Here is a 27886-nt window from a genome sequence, read left to right as displayed (position 1 = left end):
TAGACACCTTTCTCCCCAATAAAAACAGTTTTTCTATTACAACTCATTTTTTGTTCTGTTGTATAGACTTAAGGTAAACATGATTATGTGTGTTTTCACACTGATACAGGTGTTAATAGAATAATATACTAAAGTAGGAGATACAGGAGAATGTGTAAGGATATAGTAATAGAATCTCTAAATTATGTGAAATATAAAGATAACAGTCTGTGAAAAATATAAATTGATGGGTTATAATTTTTCCTTTCTCAGATGATGAAACATGCATGGGATAATTACAGGATATATGGATGGGGACATAATGAATTGAGACCAATTGCAAGGAAAGGACACTCCACTAATATATTTGGTAAGTTTACTTTTTTTTTAAATTTAATTTTATTTATTTTTTTATACAGCAGGTTCTCATTAGTTACCCATTTTATACACATCAGTGTATATATGTCAATCCCAATCTCCCAATTCATCACACCACCACCCCGCCCCTGCCACTTTCCCCACTTGGTGTCCATACGTTTGTTCTCTACATCTGTGTCTCAATTGCTGCCCTGCAAACCGGTTCATCTGTACCATTTTTCTAGGTTCCATATACATGCATTAGTATACGGTATTTGTTTTTCTCTTTCTGACTTACTTCACTCTGTATGACAGTTTCTAGATCTATCCACGTCTCTACAAATGACTCAATTTCATTCCTTTTTATGCCTGAGTAATATTCCATTCTATATATATATGCCACATCTTCTTTATCCATTCGTCTGTCAGTGGGCATTTAGGTTGCTTCCATGTACTAGCTGTTGTAAATAGTGCTGCAGTGAACATTGGGGTGCACATGTCTTTTTGAATTATGGTTTTCTCTGGGTATATGCCCAGTAGTGGGATTGCTGGGTCATATGGTAATTCTGTTTTTAGTTTTTTAAGGAACCTCCATACTGTTCTCCATAGTGGCTGTATCAATTTATATTCCCACCAACAGTGCAAGAGGGCTCCCTTTTCTCCACACCCTCTCCAGCATTTGTTGTTTGTAGATTTTCTGATGATGCCCATTCTAACTGGTGTGAGGTAATACCTCATTGTAGGTTTGATTTGCATTTCTCTAATAATTAGTGATGTTGAGCAGCTTTTCATGTGCTTCTTGGCCATCTGTATGCCTTCTTTGGAGAAATGTCTATTTAGGTCTTCTGCCTATATTTGAATTGGGTTGTTTGTCTTTTCAATAGTGAGCTGCATGAGCTGTTTGTATATTTTGGAGATTAATCCTTTGTCCATTGATTCGTTTGCAAATATTTTCTCCCATTCTGAGGGTTGTCTTTCCATCTTGTTTGTAGTTTCCTTTGCTGTGCAAAAGCTTTTAAGTTTCATTAGGTCCCATTTGTTTATTTTTGTTTTTATTTCCATTATTCTAGGAGGTGGATCAAAAAAGATCTTGCTGTGATTTATGTCAAAGAGTGTTCTTCCTATGTTTTCCTCTAAGAGTTTTATAGTGTCTGGTCTTACATTTAGGTCTCTAATCCATTTTGAGTTTATTTTTGTGTATGGTGTTAGGGAGTGTTCTAATGTCATTCTTTTGCATGTAGCTGTCCAGTTCTCCCAGCACCACGTATTGAAAAGGCTGTCTTTTCTCCATTGTATATCCTTGCCTCCTTTGTCATAGATTAGTTGACCATAGGTGCATGGTTTTATCTCTGAGCTTTCTATCCTGTTCCATTGATCTATATTTCTGTTTTTGTGGCAGTACCATATTGTCTTGATTACTGTCGCTTTGTAGTATAGTCTGAAGTCTGGAAGCCTGTTTCCTCCAGCTCTGTTTTCTTCCCTCAAGACTGCTTTGGCTATTCGGGGTCTTTTGTGTCTCCATACAAATTTTAAGATTTTTTTGTTCTAGTTCTATAAAAAAATGCCATTGGTAATTTGATAGGGATTGAATTGAATCTGTAGATTGCTTTGGGTAGTGTAGTCATTTTCACAATGTTGATTCTTCCAATCCAAGAATATGGTATATCTCTGCATCTGTTTGTTTCATCTTTAATTTCTTTCATCAGTGTCGTAGTTTTCTGCATACAGGTCTTTTGTCTCCCTAGGTAGGTTTATTCCTAGGTATTTTATTCTTCTTTTGCAATGGTAAATGGGAGTGTTTCCTTAATTTCTCTTTCAGATTTTTCATCATTATTGTATAGGAATGCAAGAGATTTCTGTGCATTAATTTTGTATCCTGCAACTTTACCAAATTCATTGATTAGCTCTAGTAGTCTTCTGGTGGCATCCTTAGGATTCTCTGCAAACAGTGACAGTTTTGCTTCTTCTTTTCCAATTTGTCATGTCATCTGCAAACAGTGACAGTTTTACTTCTTCTTTTCCAATTGTATTCCTTTTATTTCTTTTTCTTCTCTGATTGCTGTGGCTAGGACTTTGAAAACTATGTTGAATAATAGTGGTGAGAGAGGACATCTTTGTCCTGTTCCTGATCTTAGAGGAAATGCTTTCAGTTTTTCACCATTGAGAATGATATTTGCTGTGGTTTTGTCATACATGGCCTTTATTATGTTGAGATAGGTTCCCTCTATGCTCAGTTTCTGGAGAGTTTTTATCATAAATGGGTGTTGAATTTTGTCAGAGGCTTTTTCTGCATCTATTGAGATGATCATATAGTTTTTCCGCTTCAGTTTGTTAATATGGTGTATCACATTGATTGATTTGCATACATTGAAGAATCCTTGCATTCCTGGGATAAATTTCACTTGATCATGGTGTATGATCCTTTTAATGTGTTGTTGGATTCTGTTTACTAGTGTTTTGTCGAGGATTTTTGCATCTATGTTCATCAGTGATATTGGTCTGTAATTTTCTTTTTCTTTTTTAGCATCTTTGTCTGGTTTTGGTATCAGGGTGATGGTGGCCTCATAGAATGAGTTTGGGAGTGTTCCTCCCTCTGCTATTTTTTGGAAAAGTTTGAGGAGGATGGGTGTTCCCTCGTCTATAAATGTTTGATAGAATTCACCTGTGAAGCCATGTGGTCCTGGACTTTTGTTTGTTGGAAGATTTTTAATCACAGTTTGAATTTCATTACTTGTTATTGGTCTGTTCATATTTTCTATTGCTTCCTGGTTCAGTCTTGGAAGGTTATACCTTTCTAAGAATTCGCCCTTTTCTTCCAGGTTATTCATTTTATTGGCATACAGTTGCTTGTAGTAGTCTCTTAGGATGCTTTGTATTTCTGCACTGTCTGTTGTAACTTCTCCTTTTTCACTTCTAATTTTATTGATTTGAGTCCTCTCCCTCTTTTTCTTGATGAGTCTGGCTAATGGTTTATCAATTTTGTTTGTCTTCTCAAAGAACCAGCTTTTAGTTTTATTGATTTTTGCTCTTGTTTTCTTTGTTTCTGTTTCATTTATTTCTGCTCTGATCTTTATGGTTTCTTTCCTTCTGCTAACTTTGGGTTTTGTTTGTTCTTCTTTCTCTAGTTCCTTTAGGTATAAGCTTAGATTGTTTATCTGAGATTTTTCTTCTTTCTTGAGGTAGGCTTGTATTGCTATAAACTTCCGTCTTAGAACTGCTTTTGCTGCATCCCATAGGTTTTGGATCATCGTGTTTTCATTGTCATTTGTCTCTAGGTATTTTTTGATTTCCTCTTTGATTTCTTCAGTGATCCGTTGGTTATTTAGTAACGTATTGTTTAACCTCCAGGTGTTTGTGTTTTTTATGTTTTTTTCCCTGTAATTGATTTCTAATCTCATAGCATTGTGGTCAGAAAAGATGCTTGATATGATTTGAATTTTCTTAAATTTACTGAGCCTTGATTTGTGACCCAAGATGTGATCTATCCTGGAGAAGGTTCCATGTGCACTTGAGAAGAAAGTGTTATCTGCTGTTTTTGGATGGAATGTCCTATAAATATCAATTAAATCTATCTAGTCTATTGTGTAATTTAAAGCTTGTGTTTCCTTATTAATTTTCTGTTTGGATGATGTGTCCATTGGTGTAAGTGAGGTTTTAAAGTCCCCCACTATTGTGTTACTGTCGATTTCCTCTTTTATAGCTGTTAGCAGTTGCCTTAGGTATTGAAGTGCTCCTATGTTGGGTGCATATATATTTATAATTCTTATATCTTCTTCTTGGATTGATCCTTGATCATTATGTAGTGTCCTTCCTTGTCTCTTGTAACATTCTTTATTTTAAAGTCTATTTTATCTGATATGAGTATTGCTACTCCAGCTTTCTTTTGATTTCCATTTGCATGGAATATCTTTTTCCATCCCCTCACTTTTAGTCTGTATGTGTCCCTAGGTCTCTTGTAGACAGTATATATATGGGTCTTGTTTTTGTATCCATTCAGCGAGTCTGTGTCTTTTGGCTGGAGCATTTAATCCATTGACGTTTAGGGTAATTATCGATATGTATGTTCCTCTCACCACTTTCTTAATTGTTTTGGGTTTGTTATTGTAGGTCTTTCCTTCTCTTGTGTTTCCCGCCTAGAGAAGTTCCTTTAGCATTTGTTGTAGAGCTGGTTTGGTGGTGCTGAATTCTCTTAGCTTTTGCTTGTCTGTAAAGCTTTTGATTTCTCCATCGAATCTGAATGAGATCCTTGCCAGGTAGAGTCATCTTGGTTGTAGGTTCTTCCTCTTCATTACTTTAAATATGTCCTGCCACTCCCTTCTGGCTTGTTGAGTTTCTGCCGAGAAATCAGCTGTTGACCTTATTGGGGTTCCCTTGTATGTTATTTGTCCTTTTTCCCTTGCTGCTTTCAATAATTTTCCATTATCTTTAATTTTTGTCAGTTTGATTACTATGTGTCACGGCATGTTTCTCTTTGGGTTTATCCTATATGGGACTCGCTGTGCTTCCTGGACTTGGGTGGCTATTTCCTTTCCCATGTTAGGGAAGTTTTCGACTATAATCTCTTCAAATATTTTCTTGGGTCCTTTCTCTCTCTCTTCTCCTTCTGGGACCCCTATAATGCAAATGTTGTTGCATTTAGTGTTGTCCCAGAGGTCTTTTAGGCTGTCTTCATTTCTTTTCATTCTTTTTTCTTTATTCTGTTACTCAGTAGTGAATTCCACCATTCTGTCTTCCAGGTCACTTATCCGTTCTTCTGCCTCAGTTATTCTGCTATTGATTCCTTCTAGTGTATTTTTCATTTTGGTTACTATATTGTTTATCTCTGTTTGTTTGTTCTTTAATTCTTCTGCGTCTTTGTTAAACATTTCTGGCATCTTCTCGATCTTTGCCTCCATTCTTTTTCCAAGGTCGTGGACTTTCTTCACTGTCATTATTCTGAATTCTTTTTCTGGAATGTTGCCTATCTCCACTTCATTTAGTTGTTTTTCTGGGATTTTATCTTGTTTCTTCGTCTGGTGCATAGCCGTCTGCCTTTTTATCTTGTCTATCTTTCTATGAATGTGGTTTTTGTTCCACAGGCTGCAGGATTGTAGTTCTTCTTGCTTTTGCTTTCTGCCCTCTGGTGGATGAGGCTGTCTAAGAGGATTGTGCAAGTTTCCTGATGGGAGGGACTGGTGGTGGGTAGAGCTGGCTGTTGCTCTCTTGTTTACTTTTTCTAATTACTGTTTTCATTTTCTACCTTCATTTTAAAAGTAGGATCTAACTTTTTAGGTACTTTCTAAAACCTGAGTACTGTAGTCCCCTCTTATCTAAGGTTTTTTTTTCCCTCTTCAGTACTCAGTTACCTATAGTAAACTTTGGTGTGAAAATATTAAATGGAAAATTGCAGAAATAATTCATAAATTTTAAATTGTGTGTCTTTCTGAGTAGCATGATGAATCTTGCACCATCCTGCTCCTTCCAGGCTAGGGTGTGAACCATCCCTTTGTCCTGCTTGTTAGTTACTTATTAGCCATGTGGATTATGAGATCAACTGTGGAGATATTGCAGTTCTTCTGTTCATGTGACCCTTATTTTACTTAATAATAGCCCCAAACCACAAGAGTAGTGATGCCAGCAAGTTGGATTTGCTAAAGAGAAGCTGTAAGTGCTTCTTTTAAGTCAGGTGTCCCCAACCCCTGGCCTGAATACCAGTACTGGTCTGTGGCCTGTTAGGGACCAGGCCGCACAGCAGGAGTGAGCGGCGGGCAAGCGAGTGAAACTTCATCTGCTGCTCCCCATTGCTCACATTACTGCCTGAACCATCCCCCCCTCACCCCCCGCTCCCCATGGAAGAATTGTCTTCCATGAAACTGGTCCCTGGTGCTAAAAAGGTTGGGGACCGCTGCTTTAAGTGAAAAGATGAAAGTTCTTGACTTAATAAGGAAAGAAAAAAAAAATTGTTTGCTGATGGATCTAAGGTAAGCACGAATGTTTTATTTGTGAAATTGTGAGGAAAGAAATACTGTGCTAGTTTTGCTGTTATACCTTAAACTGTACAAGTTATGGCCACAGTGCAATAAGTGCTTAGTTAAGATGGAGAAGGCATTAAATTTGTACAATAAGATCTTTTAAGGAAGAGAGAGAGAAAGAGACCACATTCACATGACTTTTGTTACAGTAAATTATTATAATTGTTCTGTTTTATTATTAGTTACTGTTGTTAATCTCATACTGTGCCTCATTTATAAATTAAACTTTAACATACGTGTGTGTGTATAGGAGAAAAAACGTAGTATATATAGAGTTCAGTACTATGCAGGCTTTCAAGCATCCACTGGACATCTTGGGATGAATTCCCTGTGGATGAGGGGGAACTGTTGTATTTCTGTGGAACTATAATTTGAAGCAACATGTATTTTTTGGCAAGTTTCAGTCAAGATTTAGTTATAGTTGCTTTTGAAAACACAGATGTGATAGATTTTCTATTTACATACAGATGTTTTAGTCATTTATTTGAGTATTTTGAAGCTTTTTCTGCATCGTTTTACTTTAAGCAAGGTAGGTACCAATTTGTAATCTTTTATCTTCAACACAATGCCAATTCTGATACTTGTACATTTTAGAGGAGGAGAAAAAGGATGGGAAATTCCAGTAGTGCTATCTATGTATGTTAAAAAAAAAAAAAAGTAACATGGCCAAGGTGACTCATTTGGTAAATTGAGTGAATTATATTTTACATTCATAGTTCCAAGGGAAAAATTAACAGTGTGTGTGTCTGGATGGAGGTCTGGGGAAGAGGTTTTTTTTTTGGCTGCGTTGGGTCTTCTTTGCTGTGCACAGTCTTTCTCTGGTTGGGGCGAGCAGGGGCTACTCTTTGTTGCAGTGTGTGGGCTTCTCTTGTTGTGGAGCATGGGCTCTAGGCGTGTGGGCTTCAGTAGTTGAAGTATGCGGGCTTAGTAGTTGTGGCACGCAGGCTCTAGGGTGTGTGGGCTTCAATAGTTGTGGTGCGTGGGCTTGGTAGTTAAGGCTTGTGGGCTCTAGAGCTCAGGCTCAGTAGTTGTGGTGCACAGGCTTAGCTGCTCTGTGGCATGTGGAATCTTCCCGGACCAGGGATTGAACCTGTGTCCCCTGTATTGGCAGGTGGATTCTTAACCACTGCGCCACCAGGGAAGCCCCTGGGGAAGAGCTTTGTTTAACTTGGATTTGCTCTTTCTACCTCTCTTGAGTTCAGTTCTCTTGTTAAACTTATCAGTTGAAAAGAGTAAGTTAACTTACTTAACTTTTACTTAATCCAAGGATAAGTCTTGAGAATTACCAAGTTGTTCTTTATAGTCTTCATTTCTTTCCCCCATTTTAGATGCTTCTTGATGTGATGGATATCTTTTAAATAACAGTAGGTGAAAGCAAGAAAATATTAATGGGGCAGAAAGCACATACATTAGTCATATGCAGGGCAATCATCTTTAGTAATTGTAATGCAACACCACAGTAATCCAAATAACATTTTAAAAAAATGTGACTCTGGAAGAATTTTTCTAGCACTATGATTTCTCTCATAATTTGTTTGATGCTTGATTGTTTTCTGTCAAAAAAGAAAATGACTGAAAAGATCATTTCTCCTGGGTTTGAGAGATGTTGGGATGGAGGAATAATGGAAAAAAATTTTCCTTTAGGTAATCAAAGACACCAGAGATCTCACATGTGACATTTAATTTAGTGGCTATCACTTAATGAAATAGAGTTTATTTCTTCAGCAGAGGTTATAGAGTGCTCTGAAGAGTTCCTGTTGCTTCGTGGATGCCACATGAGACATTAATGGACTAAAAGTCATTATATTTAGTGACTAATTAAAATTAGATCCTCTCTGCAAGTAACCATCCCTTTATATTAAACTCAGTGGTAAACTCTGAGCCCTTTTAAAAAATTGGAATATGAACATGTATCAAACATGAGTTGGATGTTAATTTTCTGCTTGGTTTTTTAAACCTTATTTCTCAGAACATCTAATGTAGTAACACTTATCAGATAGATCGTCCTAGGCAAGGTAGTAGGTAGATAATATACATTTATTTTATTTAATCATTGCAATAACTGTGTAAGGAAAGACTGTTTGCTGAATTTAAACCCAGGTAACTTCTTAAAATTTTATTCCTTATAAGTCAATATAAATCATTTGTTTTAGGGAGCAAAAGGAATGTTTCTTAAATGATGTGATTCTGTTAAAATCGTAATGAGTAAGTTTTGACTTAATGTTTTTCTTTTTAAAAATAATAGCATTTATTTTTTTAGGAAAGGTGGTTTTAAGTTGTGGCACTTTTGTCAGACTTCTTCAAAAGTGACCTTTGTAGACCACTATTTAGTTAGGTTGTTAAATGATGACCAGGGCAGTGGCAGCTTCAGATTATTGTCAGGTGAGTTATTGTCAGCTGCTCATTAGGATCATTAAGCTGATTTACTGGGTAAACAAAGTTATTTGTGAGGTCATAGAAATTAAAGGAGCTTAGAGATGGAAAGGGTGACTTTACAAAATGAGACTTTTAACTCATTAAAAGAGCAGAAGCAATATTTTGTCAGTTTTGGTCCACCATTTCTGAGGGATCATCTTGTAATGAGTAGCAATTAAGTATTTTCCAATAAAAAGTTGTACCTTTTTATTGAGTCATGAGGTCAGTTATTTGCTTTAGAGATTCTGTGATTGGGTTTCTGAATAAACTGTATTTTCCTTTAGAACAATAGTCATATACACGTTATTAGTAGCAACATCTGTAGTATTTATATAATGCATATTGTGGTGGACTGAGTCTTGTCCCCCATCAATTCACATGTTGAAGCTCTACTTTCCAATGTGACTGTATTTGGAGATAGAGCCTTTAAGAGGTAATTAAGATTGAACGAGGGGCCCTAATCAGATAGGGCTGGTACCCTTAAAAGAAGAGGAAGAAACACCCAAGTTCTCTCTCCCCCTGCACATGCACCAAGGAAAGGCCATGTGGGTATGATATAGTGAGAAGGTGGACATCTGCAAGCCAAGAGGAAGGTGCTCCTCTAAAAACTGGAAGCACGATCTTGGTCTTCAAACCTCCAGCACTGTGAGAAAATAAATTTTTGTTGTTTAAGCATCCTAGTCGTTGGTGTCTTGTTATGGCAGCCTGAGCAGACTAATAAATGTGCTATATGCCAAGGACTGATTTAAGTGATTTATGTGCACTAGGAGACAGGTACTATTATTACTGTTCCCATTTTACAGATGAGGAAACTGAAGCACAGTTAGGGTTAACTAACTTATTCAAGGTTGCACAGCTAGTAAATAATGTAGCCAGAATTTGATCACAGGCAGCTTAGTGCTAAGGTTCATGCTTCTAATTGATATTTTGTTCTGCTTCAGTAAACTTTAAAGATAGAAGAAAATTAATACCAGCACATGGGAAAAATCCATTATGACAAAATTACAGTGAAATGGTAGAAAAGTGAAAAGGCAATCTGTATTATTTTCAGTAGTCAAGATTAGTTGCTTATACTTTTAGAAAAACTTTTGAGTGGTTACATTTTTTTCTCAGCCAAATAAGCTAAGTGGGAATGGATCCTTTATTGTTTCTTTTGTCTTATATTTTTAGACATGTAGTTAGTTTATTAAAGGATTAATAAAAAAGAGTTTGACTCTGTTTCCTACTTGCTCTGTTCCTTTTCTGCATCTCATATTCTTGCTAGTGAGTATGATTTGAGATTTTTTTTTTAAAAAATCTGTTTTTAACCTTTTTATTTAAATAGAAGAAGTCTAAGGGAGGAGTCATAGTTCTGAGTGTCTCATTTGACCTCCCAAATCAGTATGCCTTTACAGAATCAGAATCTTAAGAGTTGGGAGGAACTTTAAAAGTCTAGTCTATTACTATAGGAACATATAGGCAGGTATTGAACTCTTAACAATATTCTAGATTATAAGGAGAACAATTTAAAATGTGTCCATTTCCTGTCTCTTAGCCTTGACTATTAAAACATTCTTTTATATGGTAACTGAAATCATATTGCTCTGACTTTTGTCTAGTTGGTCCTTGGCATCAGAGGATTCTTTATGTACAGATAACAGAAGATCCATTTCAAAATGGCTTAAACTAAAAAAGAAATTTAATCGGCTCAGTGATGTTCTAGAGTAGATCTGGTACCAGCTAAGCTTTTTTCTTTATCTCTTTCCTCTATTTTCCTCTTTGTGTTTGTATCTTCAGGCTGGCTTCATAGAGGGATGGCTGCAGCAACTTGAAGCTTCATATCTTCCTACTAACACATCTATAGAAAAGAGAACACTGTAGAGAAGAAAGCACTTGGTTTTCTCAGAAACCACCTTGTTTCTTGTTTATCTGGGTCTTGTGTCCAGCCTTGACCTGAAAGCTATACCCAGAGGGTTGGGATAGATTCCTTTGGTTTTGCCTAGTTAGGGCTCAGCCCTGGAGCTTGTGAGTGGGAAGAGGAAAATGTTGATGGACATAAGTTATCACTGGTAATAACTTTTCCAGCAGTGATTCATAGTCACAATTAATTATTTTTACTTAGATATCCTGGAGAATTGAAAGATTTTTGTAGGAATAGAGTTTTTTGCATTTAAAAGAATTTTGATTTGGAACAGAATGTTACTTGATCTTACAATGCTTTTTGAAGTGCACCTTTTATTTTCAGTGTATGTGTGTATGTATAAATTCTTCTTGATATTTATAACTTGCTAATGATTTCTAATATTTTGTTGAGGATTTTGCATTCATATTTTGGGAAGGATATTGTTTTGTATTTTTCTTGAACTATTGTCTTGTTTCAGTATCAGTGTAATTTTGGCCTAATAAAATGAGTTTGGAAGTGTTCTCTGCTCTTCATTTTTCTGGAAAAGATTGTGTACTGTTGGTTTTATATTTTTCTCAAGTTTTTGATATAATTTGCCAGTGAAACCATCTGCATCTGGAGCTTCTTTTTCTGGGAGGTTTTTTTTTTTTTTTTTTTTTTTAATACGCGGGCCTCTCACTGTTGTGGCCTCTCCCGTTGCGGAGCACAGGCTCCGGACGCGCAGGCTCAGCGGCCATGGCTCACGGGCCTAGCTGCTCCGCGGCATGTGGGATCTTCGCGGACCGGGGCACGAACCCATGTCCCCTGCATTGGCAGGCGGACTCTCAACCACTGCGCCACCAGGGAGGCCCTCTGGGAGGTTTTTAAACTACAACTTCAGTTTATTTCACATCCTCTATAAGGGCCATTCGGTTTATCTGTTTTACCTTCGGTTAGTTTTGGTAGTTGATGATTTTGAGGAATTGGTCTATTTCATCTAAGCTACTGATTTTGTGTGCATAGAGTTGTTTGGAGTATTATCTTGTTACCTTTTGAGTATCTGTGGCAGCTGTAGTTATAACCCTCTTTCATTCCTAATACTGGTAATTTTTCTTCGTTTGTCCTGCTAGAAGTTTATCAAATTTATTGATATTTTCAATAAATTTTTCTTTGTCCTGCTAGAAGTTTATCAATTTTATTGATATTTTCAAAGAAGCAACTTTTGGTTTCATTGATCTTCTGTATATTTTCTTTATGTTTTCAATTCTTTGATTTCTGCTCTTTGTTATTTCCACTCTTCTGCGTGATTTGGGTTTCTTTTGTTCTTGCTCTTCTAGTTTCTTGAAATTGAAGCCTAGATTATAGGTTCATAATCCCCTTTTCCAGTGTAAGCATTTAGTGCCATAAATTTTCTGCCAAGTGGTGCTTTAGCTGCATCTGAAAGATTTTGATGTGCTGTGTTTTCATTTTTATTCAATTCAGTATGTTTTAAAACTTCCCTTGAGTAAGTTGTTTAATTGCTAAATGCTTAGAGGTTTTTCTTTTCTCTTTCTGTGACTGATTTCTAATTTAGTTCCATTATGGTCAAAGAATATACTTTGTGCAATTATAATTCTTCTAAGTTATTTAAGGTTTACTTTTTGACCCAGAATATGGCCTGTCTTGGTGAATGTTCCATTGGTGCTTGAAAAGAATGTTTATATATGTAGTGACTGTTATTGGGTGTAGAATGTTCTGTTAATGTCAGTTAGACCTCATTGGTTTATGGGGTTGTTCAGGCTTCTTCTGTTCTTGCTGATTTTCTATCTAGTAGTTCTGTCAATTACTGAGAGAGGGGTGTTGAAGTTCCCAACTGAAATATTGGATTTCTTTCTTACTCCTTTCAATTCTGTCAGCTTTTGCTTTATATATTTTGAGGTACTCTTGTTAGGTGCTTACACATTTAGGATAATTATATCTCCTTGGTAGGACCACCAAAGCCCTAATACCCAAACCAGACAATGATATTACAATAAAAGGGAACTATCGACCAATGTTCCTCATGAACATGGACACAAAAATCTTTGACCAAATTAGATTTATCTTAGTAAATGTAATTCAGCAATATGTAAAAAGAATAATACCTCATGACCAAGTGGGGTTTATCCAAGGAATGTGTGGTTGGTTTAACATTTGGAAATTAGTCTATATAACTGAAGATATTAAGGGATGAAAAGAGGAAAATTTTATGAGCATCTCAGATGCTGAAAAAGCATTTAACAATACTCAATATCTATCCATAATAAAAACTCTCAGCAAACTTGGACTGGAAGGGAACTTTTTTAGCCTGATAAAGAGTATTAAAACACACCCACTCACCCACACACACAAGAAAATTCTAGGGAATCTACCAAACAACAATAAAAAAGTACTAGAATGAAAACAAATTTAGTAATGAGGCCATATGATACAAGTTTGATATACAAAATAAATTATATTTCTAGATACTAGCAATAAACAGTTATAAGTACAATTTTAAAATAATACCATTTGCAGTAGCATAAAAATATGAAGTACATGTGGATGAATTTAACAAACTATGTGCAAAGTCTGTACACTGAAAACTGTGATTATTGAAAGAAATTTAAAAGGACTTAAAGGAGAGAGATGCCTGTATGAGTTGGAATACTCGGTATTGTTGAGATGTTAGTTCTCTTGAAATCCATATTTAGATTTAAAGCAATCTAAGTAAAAATGACCTTTCCACATAAATTGATAGGCTGATTCTAAAATCTGTATGAAAACACAAAGTATGTACAATAATCAAAATAATTTTTAAAAAAGAACAAAGTTGAAGGATTTACACTACTTGATTCTACGATTTACTGTAAATCTTCAGTAATGAGGACAGTATGGTTTTAGCATAAAGATAGACATAGAGGTCACTGGAAAAGAATAGAAATAGAACTGCACATACATTTTTAATTGATTTTCAACAAGGGTGCTTTCAGTGGGTTATAGGTAAGTCTTTCTAATAAGTGGTGTTGGGTCAGTTATATATTCATATAGAAAAATAAAAACCTTAACTCTTCAACATTGTATAGAAAAATGAACTTGAAATGAATCATAGATCTAAAGATAAAAACTTAAAGTATAAAACTTCCAGTAAAAAATATTTGAGGGCTTCCCTGGTGGCGCAGTGGTTGAGAGTCCGCCTGCCGATGCAGGGGACACGGGTTCATGGCCCAGTCCGGGAAGATCCCACATGCCGCGGAGCAGCTGGGCCCGTGAGCCATGGCCGCTGAGCCTGCGCGTCTGGAGCCTGTGCTCCGCAACGGGAGAGGCCACAACAGTGAGAGAGGCCCGCGTAACGCAAAAAATATATATATATATGTATATATTTGAGAAAATCTTTGTGACCTTGAGGTGAGCAAAGAATTTTTAAAATACAAAAGGAATAAACCATTGAGAAAAAAAATTGCTAAATTGGAGTTCATGAAAATAAAAAATTTCTGCTTTCCAGAAGACATTAAGGAAATGAAAAAGCAAGCCCCAGAATTGGAGAAAATATTTGTGATACATGTATAAGGATGTATTCAGAATATATAAATAATTCACCAATAATTCACCAAAGAAAGTAAATGAGTACCCAATAAGCACATCAGTCACCAGGGAAATTAAAATTCAAACCACAATGCGAAATCCTGCATACCCAGTAGAATGAATAAAATTAAAAAGACCAACAATGTCAAATACTGAGAAGGATGCTGGAACAACTAGACCTCTCATACATTGCTGCTGGGAGTATACAGTGGTACACTCTGGAGAGCAGTTTGTCAGTCTCTCATAAACACAAACTTACTATACCCCCCAGCAAGCCTGTTCCTAAATATTTCCAGGATGCTCATGAGTGAGATCAGATAATAGTTTTATTTTTCTTACTAAATTATATTTTTGCATCACTGGTATGCAGAATTCGTTAAGTTGAATTTTAAGCTTTCTTTTCCTATGTTCTATCAAAATTTATGTCGAAGTTATCATCCTTAAAATTAAAGTAGAATTTATTCTATGAAACTTCTAGAGTGTGATACTTTTATAGTGTGTAGCTCTTTGAAAATTTCTCAATTTCCTGTTTTCTTGGTCTGCTTATCTAGATTTTCTGTTTCCTTTTTCATAAGTCAAAATAATACCTATTTTCTTAGAAAATTGTCAACTCCACTCATTTTCAAATTTATTGGGACGATATGGCTAAATTAGGCTTTTTTAAAAATAGTTTTCTTAATTTCCTTTGTATCTGCCTTTTAATATACTCTCAATTCCTTTTTTTGTGTTTTTATATTCACATGACTACTTTTAAAAAGTCAGTTGGTCCTAGATTTATTGTATAGTTCTTTTCATAGAACCATCTCTTGAATTTATTATTTTGACAGTTTTCTTTATTCCTAATTCATTTATTTCGTTAGCTTTTCTGATTCTTCTACTTCGTTGCTCAAGTTTATCATTCTTTTTCTTATTTTCTTAGTAGAACATTTTCATTTGTTCTCATTAAATAGTATACAATTTTTAAGTTATGAGTTTTTCTCAGAGAACTGGTTCAGTTGACTCCTATGTTCTTGTAATAAATCTTTATTAATGCTTTATATATTCTTTTGTGTCATATTTTAATTCTTATTTGACCCAAGTGTAGTTTTAGACCCTTTAATTTTTTCCAGTTGAAACCTTGAGTTGTCTAGATAAGCACTCACAGTGATAGCCAGTAATTTCAGTTTTGCCTTTTTCTTCGTTGTACTGTTTAGCTCGTGGCACAAACCTCTCCTTGTGGAACCAACTAGAATTGGTATAAATATGTGGGTCAGGCCTTTTTCCATTTCAGAGTAGTCAGCACCTTAGAGGAGCATGCACTTACAGAGCTAAATAAATAACTAGAGAACTGAGCATAACTACCTATAAAAATTGAAATAAGAACAAAAACAGGGACTCCTAAGGATTTAAAATAAGGATGATATTGTGGACAAAATACAAAAATAAAAAGAGGTACATATTTAATTCAGATGATTATGCAAGAGATAGGGATATATGGGTGACTATCAATAGCTTGATAAAATTTTTATTATCTTAATTAAAAGCTGAGGAACAAGAAAAGAAAAGGGAAAGTATGTCTGTAATAACCCAGTTAATATCAACATGAAGGGAACTGAGTGGAGAGAAGACCAAGGGATTTATCAGAGTGTGGTGTAGTACTTGTTTTATTAGTGGGAAGATATACTTCTTGATAAGTTGAAGAAATTATTAGGAGCACATGAATAAGAAAATGTGATGTAGGTTGAGGACAGTCATTATAAGAACAAATTTGTATAGCCTTAAACCATCACAAGAAAACACTATTTATTTAGGAGAAAAAGGAACGGAATTAAAAAGGAAAGAAAAGAAGGAATACTAAATGGAAAATGTGAACCTAAGTAGTGTCGAATGCTGACTCCTAAAACATCACCAAGATAACTTGTTGATAAGACAAAGCTCAGTTTAATGCTTACCATGGTAAGGGAGATCACTACCTCACCAGAGCCATAGTAAGCCTGTCAGACGAGGAAGGACAAAGTTGAGATATATATTGAGATTTTAAGTCTTGTTTAACAAGGACCTTTCAGTTGGAGAGTTATGGTTGATTATGGCTTGGTTATGATTGGGTAAGGATCATGATATAATAGTTTTGGATTGGTGAGTGGAGAATTTGGAGGCAAGAGGTTTAGAGTTTTAGAGTGTTAACCATCATTTGATACTTTCTGTTAAAGAGTTGATGGATCTTTCACGAAGTTCCTGGAATCAACAATAACTTATTTTGCAGCTTCTCTCTTTCTGAGCAAGAGTTTTCTGGAAGAGTAAACTCATGTTGATGAAGACAGTGTAACAGTAAAGTCATGTTAATGTAGACAATAAGCTGTGTGGGTGATTTTCATTCTCAGAAGGTAGAAATAATAGTTGAATTCCTGGGGTTAGGGAGGACCCAGCTGCTCCATGTTATTTGTTCTTTTACTACACTACTAGATTTGTCTTGCTAGTATCTTATTCAGGATATTTGCAGTTATATTCATTAGTAGGATTGGCCTGTTCTGTTTTCTTGTGTTTACAGTATCTGTTTTTGGTATCAGTTAGGCTAGCTTTGTTGAATTAGTTCCTCCCTCCCTGAAACATTTTCTTTTAAGATCAAGATGATCTCTTTCTTGAAGATGGGTAGATCTTACTATTTTGATTTTCTCTACTCACATTTTATTTTATGACTTCTTTTTAAATATGTTCTACCTGCTTTTTGATTGTTAAGGACTATTATAGTTTATATTCCATCACGGTTATATAGCCTTGTTATACTTTTAGTATTATTTTAAGTATATTTTTTGACCTTTCTATGAATTTGTACCAAAAGAGCATGGTTCCTGGTTGTCTTATGACTTAGTTTATCATCTTGAACCACCGTCCCCATTTCTTAAATTAATCCTCTTTATTTTTTCCCCCCAATCTATCTCAGTTAAGTAGATAGATCTCATTTTCTGACCAGGAAGAAAACTAAGGAGAATTATAATTTTAGTTTTCCTTTATCTTCCTATTAGTTATCAATGTGTCATCTTTAGGAAAATGTTTTAAACAATGTATATTATCTATTCTTATGGAAAAGTGAACCATGTTGAGTATTTTTTTCATCCTTATATTTCTACTTTGATTTACTTTTTTTAAAAACAATTTATTTATTTATTTATTTATATTTTTGGCTGCATTGGGTCTTCGTTGCTGCGTGGGGCTTTCTCTAGTTGCGGTGAGCGGGGGCTACTCTTGGTTGTGGTGTGTGGGCTTGTCATTGCTGTGGCTTCTCTTGTTGCAGAGCACAGGCTCTAGGTTCATAGGTTTCAGTAGTTGTGGCACACGGGCCCAGTAGTTGTGGCTCACGGACTCTAGAGTGCAGACTCAGTAGTTGTGGCGCACGGGTTTAGTTGCTCCACGGCATGTGGAATCTTCCCAGACCAGGGCTTGAACCCGTGTCCCCTGCATTGGCAGGCGGATTTTTAACCACTGTGCCACCAGGGAAGTCCTGATTTACTTTTTAACTATAGAAAATTAAAATAGACCTTGTATGAAGGGCATCTTTTTAATGACATTTTCCCCCCATATATAGGAAGTTCACAAATGGGTGCTACTATAGTAGATGCTTTGGATACCCTTTATATTATGGGACTTCATGATGAATTCCGAGATGGGCAAAAATGGATCGAAAACAACCTTGATTTCAGCGTGGTGAGTATACAATTCATAATTTATTCCATTGACTATGAAAAGACACTGTAACACTAGTTTTGAGTGTTATACTAGCAGTTTAAGGAAATCCTAAGTCCCCCTTCTTCTTTTGCGATTGTCAGTTGTTCAATTTTTGCGTAAAATAAACACCCTTTCTCACCATTTTCCTTTTCCTTTTCTTACCCTTATCATTTAAGGTAATGTGTTGCATGTGTTAAGGCAAGAGTTAGGGAGAAAAAGCACATTGAATTAGAAACATCAGGAAACCATAAATTACTTTATAAATATTAAGTGTTTTATTATTTTTTAAAGAAATAATGATTGGCACAGTTTTTTTAAACATTTTTTAAAAAATCTATTTTATTTTTTAAATTGAAGTATAGTTGATTTACAGTGTTGTGGCTTTGGCACAGTTTTGAAGCGCCTTCATAGTTAGGTACATGCTCATCCTTCCAGCATTTTGGCATAGTTGTTAAGTAGTGCTCCTTAGGTTTGAAGCCCAGCACAGTCACAATTCTAGTGATATTTGGGAAACCTACCTATAAGTAAGTGCTACTTATTCTTTCTAAACCTGTCATAAAATTGCTATCCTATTGCAATATTGTGAGGATTATTTGAAATAATCTGGTACATATTCAGTGTTCAGTAAATGTTAGCAGTTATTTTCTTTGTTACCAGTCTTCACCTAAAAGATGTGTGGACTATTTTGTCATATTCATTTTCATCTTTCATGATATTTTTACTTGCTGTTCCTTCTGACTGTAGTGAGAAGCCACTCCTTATCTGTTTTTCTCTTTGGCAAACTCTGTATCATTCAAACTCTGTATCATTAGCCTTTCCTGATGGTAATTAGACAAAAACTGATTACTTTCTTTTATATTATTTTAGCATTTTGGACATAGCTCAGAACAGTTTTTATTATCAGGTTTAGGTTTGGCTGTGAATGACAGAAAATCTAGTATAAAATAGCTTAAGCAAGATACATGTTCATTTCTCTTTCATGCAAGTCAAGTACAAAGATAAACAGTTTAGGGCTGGTTTGGGTAGCTCCTCGATGACCAAGGACCTAGGATCCTTTGTCTTATTATTCTGTCAACTTCAGTATAAAGCTTCAACCTCATGGTACAAGATGATTCCTCAAGATAAGGTAGATAAACCTTCCAGTGGCATAAAGGAGGAAGGGGTAGAGAAAAGATATGTGACTGCTCAGAAGTTGGTTACCCCATTTTTGCTTGTGTATTATTGAGTGAATCTAACTCATGTGGCCCCACCTTACTGTAAAAGGGGATTGAGAAATACAGGGGTTTTTCCCCTGTATAGTTATGTAGCTCTTAGAGATTATGTACTTCAAGGTCATGAAGATACATTCTTGTACTTAATTCTAAGTGTTCTAAAGTTCTGCTTTTGCATTTAGGTTTTTAGTCCTTACATAGTTGAGTTTGTGGGTAGGTTAAGATAGGCAACTCTCAATGGATCCTAGCACATTTATTTCTCTACTATTTATACATGCCACATTAGTCATGTATTAGTTGTATTACTCTGTTCTTTTCTACTGGCTTTTCTCTTTATCCCTACATCAATATTTTAGTAGTCTAAATATTTATTATATTCTTAACTAGTTTTATAAGAAAAGCTTAATATCTATAGCTGAATCTTGATATCTGATCTTATTCTACTAGGAAATTATCTTAGCAATTCTCAGTTCTTCTTTTAAGCTCTGGAAAAACTGTGTTGAAATTTTGATGAGGATTGCATTCAATTTATAGATTAATTTGGCGAGAATTGGCATTTGTGAATCTCAAATACTCCTGTTTGTTAATATGGCAGCTTTATTATGCCTCATAATTGGTTGGTATATCATTGTGTCAGTTGGCTCAATCAAGAACCAGAACTGTACAGTTTTTTTAATTAGAGGATTTAGTGTTTAGAATTGTTAACCAAGTAATGGGGCACTGAAAAGACAGAAAGGGAACATTGTGGTATTACAAGAGGTAGTAACTACAATAAATGGCTGCCATGCCTGGAACTGTGAGAACAATGGGGAGAGGTTGAGATCATTAAAATTTACTAGCTTGGGACTCTGTTTTTGATACCTTAGGAGTTCTTAAAAGGGGCTTCTCAGACCTGGGACTCAGACCTCTGAGGAGGGGGTACCTAGTTAGAGCTTGGTATCTCTGAAGGGCACAAGGAGGCTGATTTGGGGAATGTGTCTGTGGCAGGGGAACTGTAACCTGGAACCACCTGCCACCGCCAGGGTGAAGAACCATGGCTGGTTTGACACTGTCAGAAGCTAGAAGGAGACTGGAAGGAATAAGTTCCTTTTTCTTCCTTCAGCTTTGTATGACCTTTGTAGAACCTTCTGTCATCAGCAGGGCTTATAAGGAAGCCAGATGCATTTGAATAGTTCTAGTTTCAGTATACTGAAGTAGAGTGTAGAAGGATGGATTTGAAGCTGAGAAAAAATAGCTTAATAATCAGCACAGTCATTTTCCATTCTTTCACTTTTACCCTTTCTGTGTCATATGTTTTAGCTCTATATTTTACATATAGTGCGTATTTAGATTTTGTTATTTTTATCCAGTCTTGGAGTCTTTTAACTGTTAAGCTTGAAATATTTACATTTAGTATAACATATTTTTAGAGTTGAATCTTCAATCATTGTTTTGCTACCTATATCATTATTATACTTCTCATTTGCCTTTATTTTCTGTCTATCTTATTTGGATTAAATTACTTCATGTCTCTTTTTCCCTCTACTAGTTTGACTTTATACTTTCCATTTCCATTCATTTTGGGGTTACCCTTAAAATTTTAATAGGTATACTTACCAAAGTTTAAAATTAATCATTTTCTCTATCCTTCTTCTGAAAAACATAAGGATCTTAGAATGCTTTAATTTAGCTCATCTCCCTCTTGTCTTATGTGTAATTGTTGTCTAGTTGGTTCCAACTTGTAGTTGAAACTTCCAAATTAAGTAATGAATAAATAAATAAATGTATTTATTGAGTGCCTTCTCTGTGACAGACACTGTTCTAAATCTGTGGATACAGGAATTAACAAAACAGAGTCTTATCTCTAGTTTATACTAGTTTCTATTCTAGTTTGAGGAGAAAAGCAGTAAATACATATTCAAGATATATTGAATATAGCATGTCAGATAGTGATAAGTGCTTACTCTTAAGGAAGAGTAAGTAGGATTGGAGTAAGTGGTGGTGAGAGGTTGCTATTTTATATCCATTGGCTATTGAAGGTGACGTTTCTGAGAAGAGACCCAAGGGAAGCCATGTGGATATGAGAGATCCAAGCTTTCTCCTAATAGATATTATAGCTGAGTATAGAATTAGAGGTTGATGACTATTTTCTCTTAACCTTTTCAAGATACAGTTCTATTGTCTTCCTGTTTCTGTTATGCTATTGAAAAGTAGGCTATCAGTTTAATATTCAAAAGGTAATCTGTCTTTTTTCCCCTTGTTTTAACATTTTCTTTTTTTTGCTTTGTTGTTCTGTAATTCCATTACCATTCTGTATTTAGACTATTCCTTAAAGGACTCATGTTTTATCAGTCTGAGGACTTTTGTTTTCATCAATTTAGAAAGATTCTCAGTCATTTCTCCTGTGAATAATGCCTCTCCCTCAGTCTCTCCCTTCTCTCCCTCTAGAAACTTTTCTTATCTTCTGTCTCCTGTGAGGGAAGGTATGAATTTTACAAATGAGAATTATATAATATTCAGATGATGATAAGCGTTAATTGGGGAAATAGTACAGAGTAAGGAATATTAGTGATGAGGGGTTACTTCACAATTTTATATTGTGTGGTCAGAAAAACTTTCTAAGTGAAATTTGCTCAGAGATCTGCAGGTAAAGTATAAAGACTGACACAGAAGTGAGTTTGACAGTTCTCAAACAGCAGGTAGACCCACTGGGTAATAAAAAAGTGAGTCAGAGGGACATTGGTAGGAGATGATGTCAGAGAGGTTGTGGGGAATCAGATTATGTTGGGTCTAGTAAGTCATTTTACTGAGTGTAACCAGAAGTCATTGTAAGGTTTTGCACAGAGTAGTAACCTATGCTAACTTTAGATTTAAAAGGTTCACCACTGTAACTATATGGTGCTGAATAAGTAGAGTGCTGAGAAGAGGGTAAGGATGGTATTATTGTTCTAGGGAGTGGAGAGAGGCCCTCTCTCCCTCTTTTCCTTCCTCTGTATATTTAGTGAATGTCTACTATGTACCCTGCAGTATGCTATATATTGGGAATATATGAAGTAGTATAAACCACTTTGCTTTTGAGGATGGGGTAGGATAACAGTTATGTTATTAAAAAATTACATTATATTGTGAAAATTCTATATTAGAGAATTATGCTTGTGTTAGCAAATGATGTCTTCTGCCTATGAATGTTGGAAAGACTTCAGGGTAATATATATTTCCTTTTAATTTTTACTTAAAAATTAATTGTGAATGTTATTTTTCTGTTAGTCAGTTTTGTATATTCTGTGGATTCTTTGGTTATTTTCTTTGCCACTTCTAATTTCTTTCCATGCATTAGAATCTTCTTCAGCAATATCTTTATCCATATCTAAATACAAACCTATAGACTCTATGTGGTAGGGTTATTAATACTGCTATACTTGTGGCAAATTTCGTTCCGTTTGTCATTTGCCTTTTAATTTTGTTCATGATTTTTTTTCTTATAGGTAATTTTCATTATGGGGAAATTCAAGTCCTTCTGTCATCATTTGTTATCAATGCTATTGATTTTATGCTTACAAAGTACCTGCTTTCTCAAGGGAGTATAGATATATTGTCACATTTTTTCTACTTTTTTATTTCAGTTATTACCTAGGAGTCAGTTTTTTCAACATTATTAATTGAAAAATCTATCATCTTGCCATTATTTTTTGGTACCTGCTTTAACGTTGATTAAGTTACATATACTAGAAAAACATTTAAAATTCATGAGGAGAGATAGAAGTAAAAATGGACGTTATAGTGTAGTGATTAGAACAGAAAGGGACCCGTAGAGAGAACACTTCCAAAATTCAAGAAGTAGAGGCTTTCATGAGGGAGAATAGTCAATAGCATCAAATATCTTGATAATTTCACAATAATATGTAAGGCACATGAAAATGGCCCATTGGTTATGGCAATTAGGAAGCTGTGCTGACAGCAGTAGAGGAGTTTCAGTAACATTAACAAATGGGAGGTGAGATTGCAGTTGCGTGAGAAACGAAGACATAGAAAGTGGAAAAAACCACTCTCCTCAGCATGTTTGTGAGAAACATATGAAGGATTGAAGATATTTTGAAACCTTTACAGCTTTATGTATATGTGAATATTTTCAATATGTTTTCACAGAATTCAGAGGTGTCTGTGTTTGAAGTCAACATTCGATTTATTGGAGGCCTACTTGCAGCATATTACCTTTCAGGAGAGGAGGTGAGCAAAATCAAGTGATACGTTGTTTGGGGGGAAAGATTGTGAATGGAATTTAGTAAAATGAAAGATTTCATGTCGTCTTTTTATTTTTTTTATGAATTTATTTATTTTATTTATTTTTATTTTTGGCTGTGTTGGGTCTTCGTTGCTGCGCACAGGCTTTCTCTAGTTGCATTGAGCAGGGGCTCCTCTTCGCTGCTGTGCGCGGGCCCCCCATTGTGGTGGCTTCTCTTGTTGCGGAGCATGGGCTCTAGGCGTGCGGGCTTCAGTAGTTGCAGCACTTGGGCTCAGTAGTTGTGACTTGCGAGCTCTAGAGCGCAGGCTCAGTAGCTGTGGCGCACAGGCTTAGTTGCTCCGTGGCATGTGGGATCTTCCCGGACAAGGGCTCGAACCCGTGTCCCCTGCATTGGCAGGCGGATTCTTAACCACTGTGCCACCAGGGAAGCCCCATGTTGTCTTTTTAAATTGTCCAGTATTGGACTAATCTACAGGTTTGCTGAAATAACTAGATCTTCAGGTAGAGCTCTGTTTCTTGGGAATAATGATTTTTCCATTTTGAGAATCTCAGTGAAACAAATTCATCACAGATCCTAGCACTATATATACTATGTCTCCTCTGTAAGAGTTATCCTTCTCCAGGATTTACCATTGCAATTAATTACATGGTTGAAACAAAAGTAGAAAATATATTAATAAGATTAGAATTAAGGAATGAATCAGTAAGAATGAATATGGATCCTCCTAAGTCCAAAAATTAATTAATATAACTGCCTATTTAGAAATTGAGTGCAATTTATTGCTGTAAATTAAAACAAAACAAAACAACAGCTCTGAATTCTCCTTTATGGAAGTCTTGGTGTAATACACACAGGCACACTTGAGACTTACCGGTGATGGGGAAGTGGGTGTAGGAAATTGCTTTTTACTACTCAGATGGGTTAAAGAGTGGGCTTGGAGAGTGCGAGAAAGAGAAGCTAAAGGAAGAGGTCATAGTCATTTCTGTTTTGTTTTCTGAGAAACTCCTTGGCACATAGATTTACTTGATTTGTTGGCCTAAATGATTGTAAGATAGCTTTGTAAATTTAAGAAAACTCACTTTTTATTATATGTATTGTAAAGATGGATTTTTATATTGTCTTCAGTTTTTATTTTTTGTGTTTAACTTTAAAGTGGTCATTTTTAGGATTGTTTTTCCCCTTATGGCTTCTAGATTTTGGTCTTTAGAAAGCCTTCCCTATGGCTGTATCATTATAAAACAAATATTTCTACTTTTCTTCTGGATTTTTATGATTTTATATGCTTATATTTAATTATTTCATCTATCTTTGTGTGCTTTTGTGTGTAAAGAGTGAGATACCCATGCACAACTTTTTCTGTAGAAGAAATATGTTTGAAGATGATGGTATTTAATATATAGTATTAGATAAATAACATTTATCTTAATATATGATTTTACTGTCAGCCTTTACTATGTAATTTGATTATACCTCCAAACTATGTTTCAATTGTCAGAACACTTCAGTTCCCATTTAATAAAATAAAAGGTTTATACTCTGGCAAAGAGGTTTTCAAACTTCAGTGTGTTTCAGGGTCACATAGCGTGCTTTATAAAAATGAAGATTCCAAGCCCTGCTCACAGGACTGAAATTCAGTTGGTTTGAGGTGGAAACCATTATTTATGGTTTTAGTAAAGTACTCTGTGTTAAAGGTGATTTTGGAAATGCTGATTCTATACTTTGAGAAACTCTGACCTAGCTTATATGAATAAAATCATTGTAAATTAATTGATAGGATTTTTTGGTCAGGTTTATTGATGTATTATTATATAGAGTAAAATTCACCCACTTTAGTGTATACTTCTTTGAGTTTTGAGAATGCATACAATCTAGTAAGCACCAGCACAAGTAAGATATAGAAGAATTCTATCATCCCAGAAAATTCCCTTTTACCATTTTATAGTTACCCCGCATGCTACCACCAGCCTCTGGTAACGACTGATCTGTTTTCTGTTCATACAGTAAGGAGTACTGGCTTCTTTCATGTAGCACAATGCATTTGAGATTCATTCATGTATTTAGTAATTCATTCCTTTTTACTGCTGAATGGTATTCCATTGTGTGGCTCTAACAGTTTATCCATTCACCAATGGATTGGTTTTTAGTTTTGGAGATTCTGAATAAAGCTGCTATAAATATTTGCATTAGGATTCTGTGGGATCATAAATTTTTATTTCTCTTGGGTAACTATCTAGAAGTGGGATTGCTGGATCAAATGGTAAGTAAACTTTGGAAGAACTCCCCAGACTTTTTCAAATAGTTCCCTTCCATCATGACCAGTAATTGGTATTGAGAGTTTCTTTATTATTTTTAGCTATTCTAATAGGTGTGTATTAGTATCTCATTGTGGTTTTATTTTACTTTTCTCTAATGACAAACTATGTTGAGCACCTTTTCATGTGCTTATTTGTCATTCATATATCTTCTTTAATTGTTCACTCTTTGGCCATCAAATTTTTTTTGTTTTCTCATTATCGAATGTTGAGAGTTTTTTATGTATTCTGGACATAGGACTTTTATAACCTATGTGTTTGTAAATATTTTCTCTCTGTCTTTGGCTTTTCAGTGACTTAACAATATCTTTTGAAGAACTGATGTTGTTACATCTTGAAGTAGTCCAGTTTATCAGTTTCATCTTTTATGGTTCATGTGTTTGGTATTTTACTTACAAAGTGTTGCCTAATCCAAGGTCACAAAGATTTTCTCTTGTTTTCTTCTAAATATATTATAGTTTTACTTTACTATACTTTTAAATCTATAATCCATTTTGAGTGAAATTCTATATGCTGTGAGGTAGAGGTTGAGATTCATTTCTTGCCATATGGATATCCAAAAATTCTAGCACCATTCGTTGAAAAGACTCGTCTTTCTCTATTTAATTGACTTTGCACCTTTGTTGAAAGCAATTGACCATATATGAAATCAACTGACCAAATGTGGGTATATTTCTAGACTCTGTTGTTGATCTGTGTATCCGTCCTTTTGCTATTACCACACTGTGTTCATAATTACGGCTTTATGGAATTGAAATCATGGTCTTTATGGTCTCGTAATCAGGTTATGTGTGAGTCCTCCAACTTTGTTCCCCTTCAAAATTGTTTTGGCTATTCTAGTTTTATTTTCTATATAAATTATAGAATCAGTTTTCTGATTTCTACAAAATATCTTACTGGGATTTTGATTAGGATTATATTAAGTCTATCAGGAAGTTTAGGGAAAATTGATATCTTCCAATCCATGAACATAGCTTATCTCTTCCTTTATTTAGTTCTTTAATTTTGTTCATTGATGTTTCTAGTTTTTACAGATCTTATACATATTTTGATGGATCTGTACCTATTTCATATTTTTTGATGTTATTAAAAGTGGTACTGTACTGGTGGCACAGTGGTTGAGAGTCCGCCTGCTGATGCAGGGGACATGGGTTCGTGCCCCAGTCCGGGAAGATCCCACATGCCATGGAGTGGCTAAGCCTGTGAGCCATGGCCGCTGAGCCTGCACATCCGGAGCCTGTGCTCTGCAACGGGAGAGGCCACAATAGTGAGAGGCCTGCGTACTGCCAAAAAAAAAAAAAAAAAAAAAGTGGTAAAATGTACATAACATAAAATAATAACATTCATATTGTTGTGCACTATGCAGTTGATTTTTATATTGACCTTGTGGCCTGAGATTATCATAAATTTACTAGTTAATACTAGTCACTTTTAAATGGATTTTAATAGATTCTTTGGGAATTTCTTTGTAACCAATCATGTCGTCAGTGAACAGAGATGTTTTATTTCTCTATATAGAGAACAGTTTTATTTGTATAGTTCTTTTATTTCTTTTTCTTGCCTTATCACATTGCCCAGAACCTTCACTAAATACAGAGTTAAATGGGAGTGGTGAGAGTGGCATTCTTGCCTGGTTCTTGATATTAGGGGAAGAGCATTTAGTTTTTCACCATTAAGCATAATGTTAGACATAAGGTTTTATTTTTTGTTGTTTGTTTGTTTTTGTAGATGCCCTTTATCATCTTGAAGAAATTCCCTGCTATTCCTATTTGCTGAGGTTTTTAAAATCATGAATGGATGTTGAATGTTGTCAAATGTTTTTATGGCATTTAATTAGATGATTATATGGTGTTTCTTCTTTATCTGTTGATAATGTGAATTATGCTGGTTGATTTTTGACCATGAAACCAACCTCGCATTTTTGGGAAGAAACCCCACTTGGTCATGGTGTATTATCCTTTTTAAATATTGCTGGGATTGATTTGATAATGTATTGTTGAGAATTTTTTTGTATCTGTGTTCATATGGGATATTGATCTACAGTTTTAATATCTTTTTGTGTATGTGTGTTTTGTATAAGAGTAATACTGACCTTGTAAAATGAGCTTGGAAGTGTTTCTTCTTTTTTTCCATTGGAGAAGTTTGTGTATAATTGGTATTATTTCTTCCTTAAATGTTTGGTAGAATTTCCCAGTGAAGCCACATGGGGTTGGAGTTTTTTGTTTTTGTTTTT

General features: G+C 35.1%; 1 protein-coding gene across 3 annotated transcripts in view; it reads left to right on the top strand.

Moving 5' to 3' along the window:
• MAN1A2 (mannosidase alpha class 1A member 2) overlaps positions 1-27886 on the top strand; it is a 168094-nt gene that overhangs the window by 55712 nt on the left and 84496 nt on the right. For all 3 annotated transcript variants that reach the window (XM_073809085.1, XM_019919690.2, XM_073809077.1), the window contains exons 3-5: positions 253-349; positions 17768-17886; positions 23244-23324. In XM_073809085.1, the coding sequence (XP_073665186.1) occupies positions 253-349; positions 17768-17886; positions 23244-23324 (297 nt within the window). The remainder of the gene's footprint in view (positions 1-252; positions 350-17767; positions 17887-23243; positions 23325-27886) is intronic.

This window comes from Tursiops truncatus, chromosome 1, assembly GCF_011762595.2.
Source record: "Tursiops truncatus isolate mTurTru1 chromosome 1, mTurTru1.mat.Y, whole genome shotgun sequence".
NCBI classification, from domain to species: Eukaryota; Metazoa; Chordata; class Mammalia; order Artiodactyla; family Delphinidae; genus Tursiops; species Tursiops truncatus.
The sequence above is the reverse complement of the archived record's forward strand: the minus strand, read 5'-3'. Positions and strand labels throughout refer to the sequence as shown.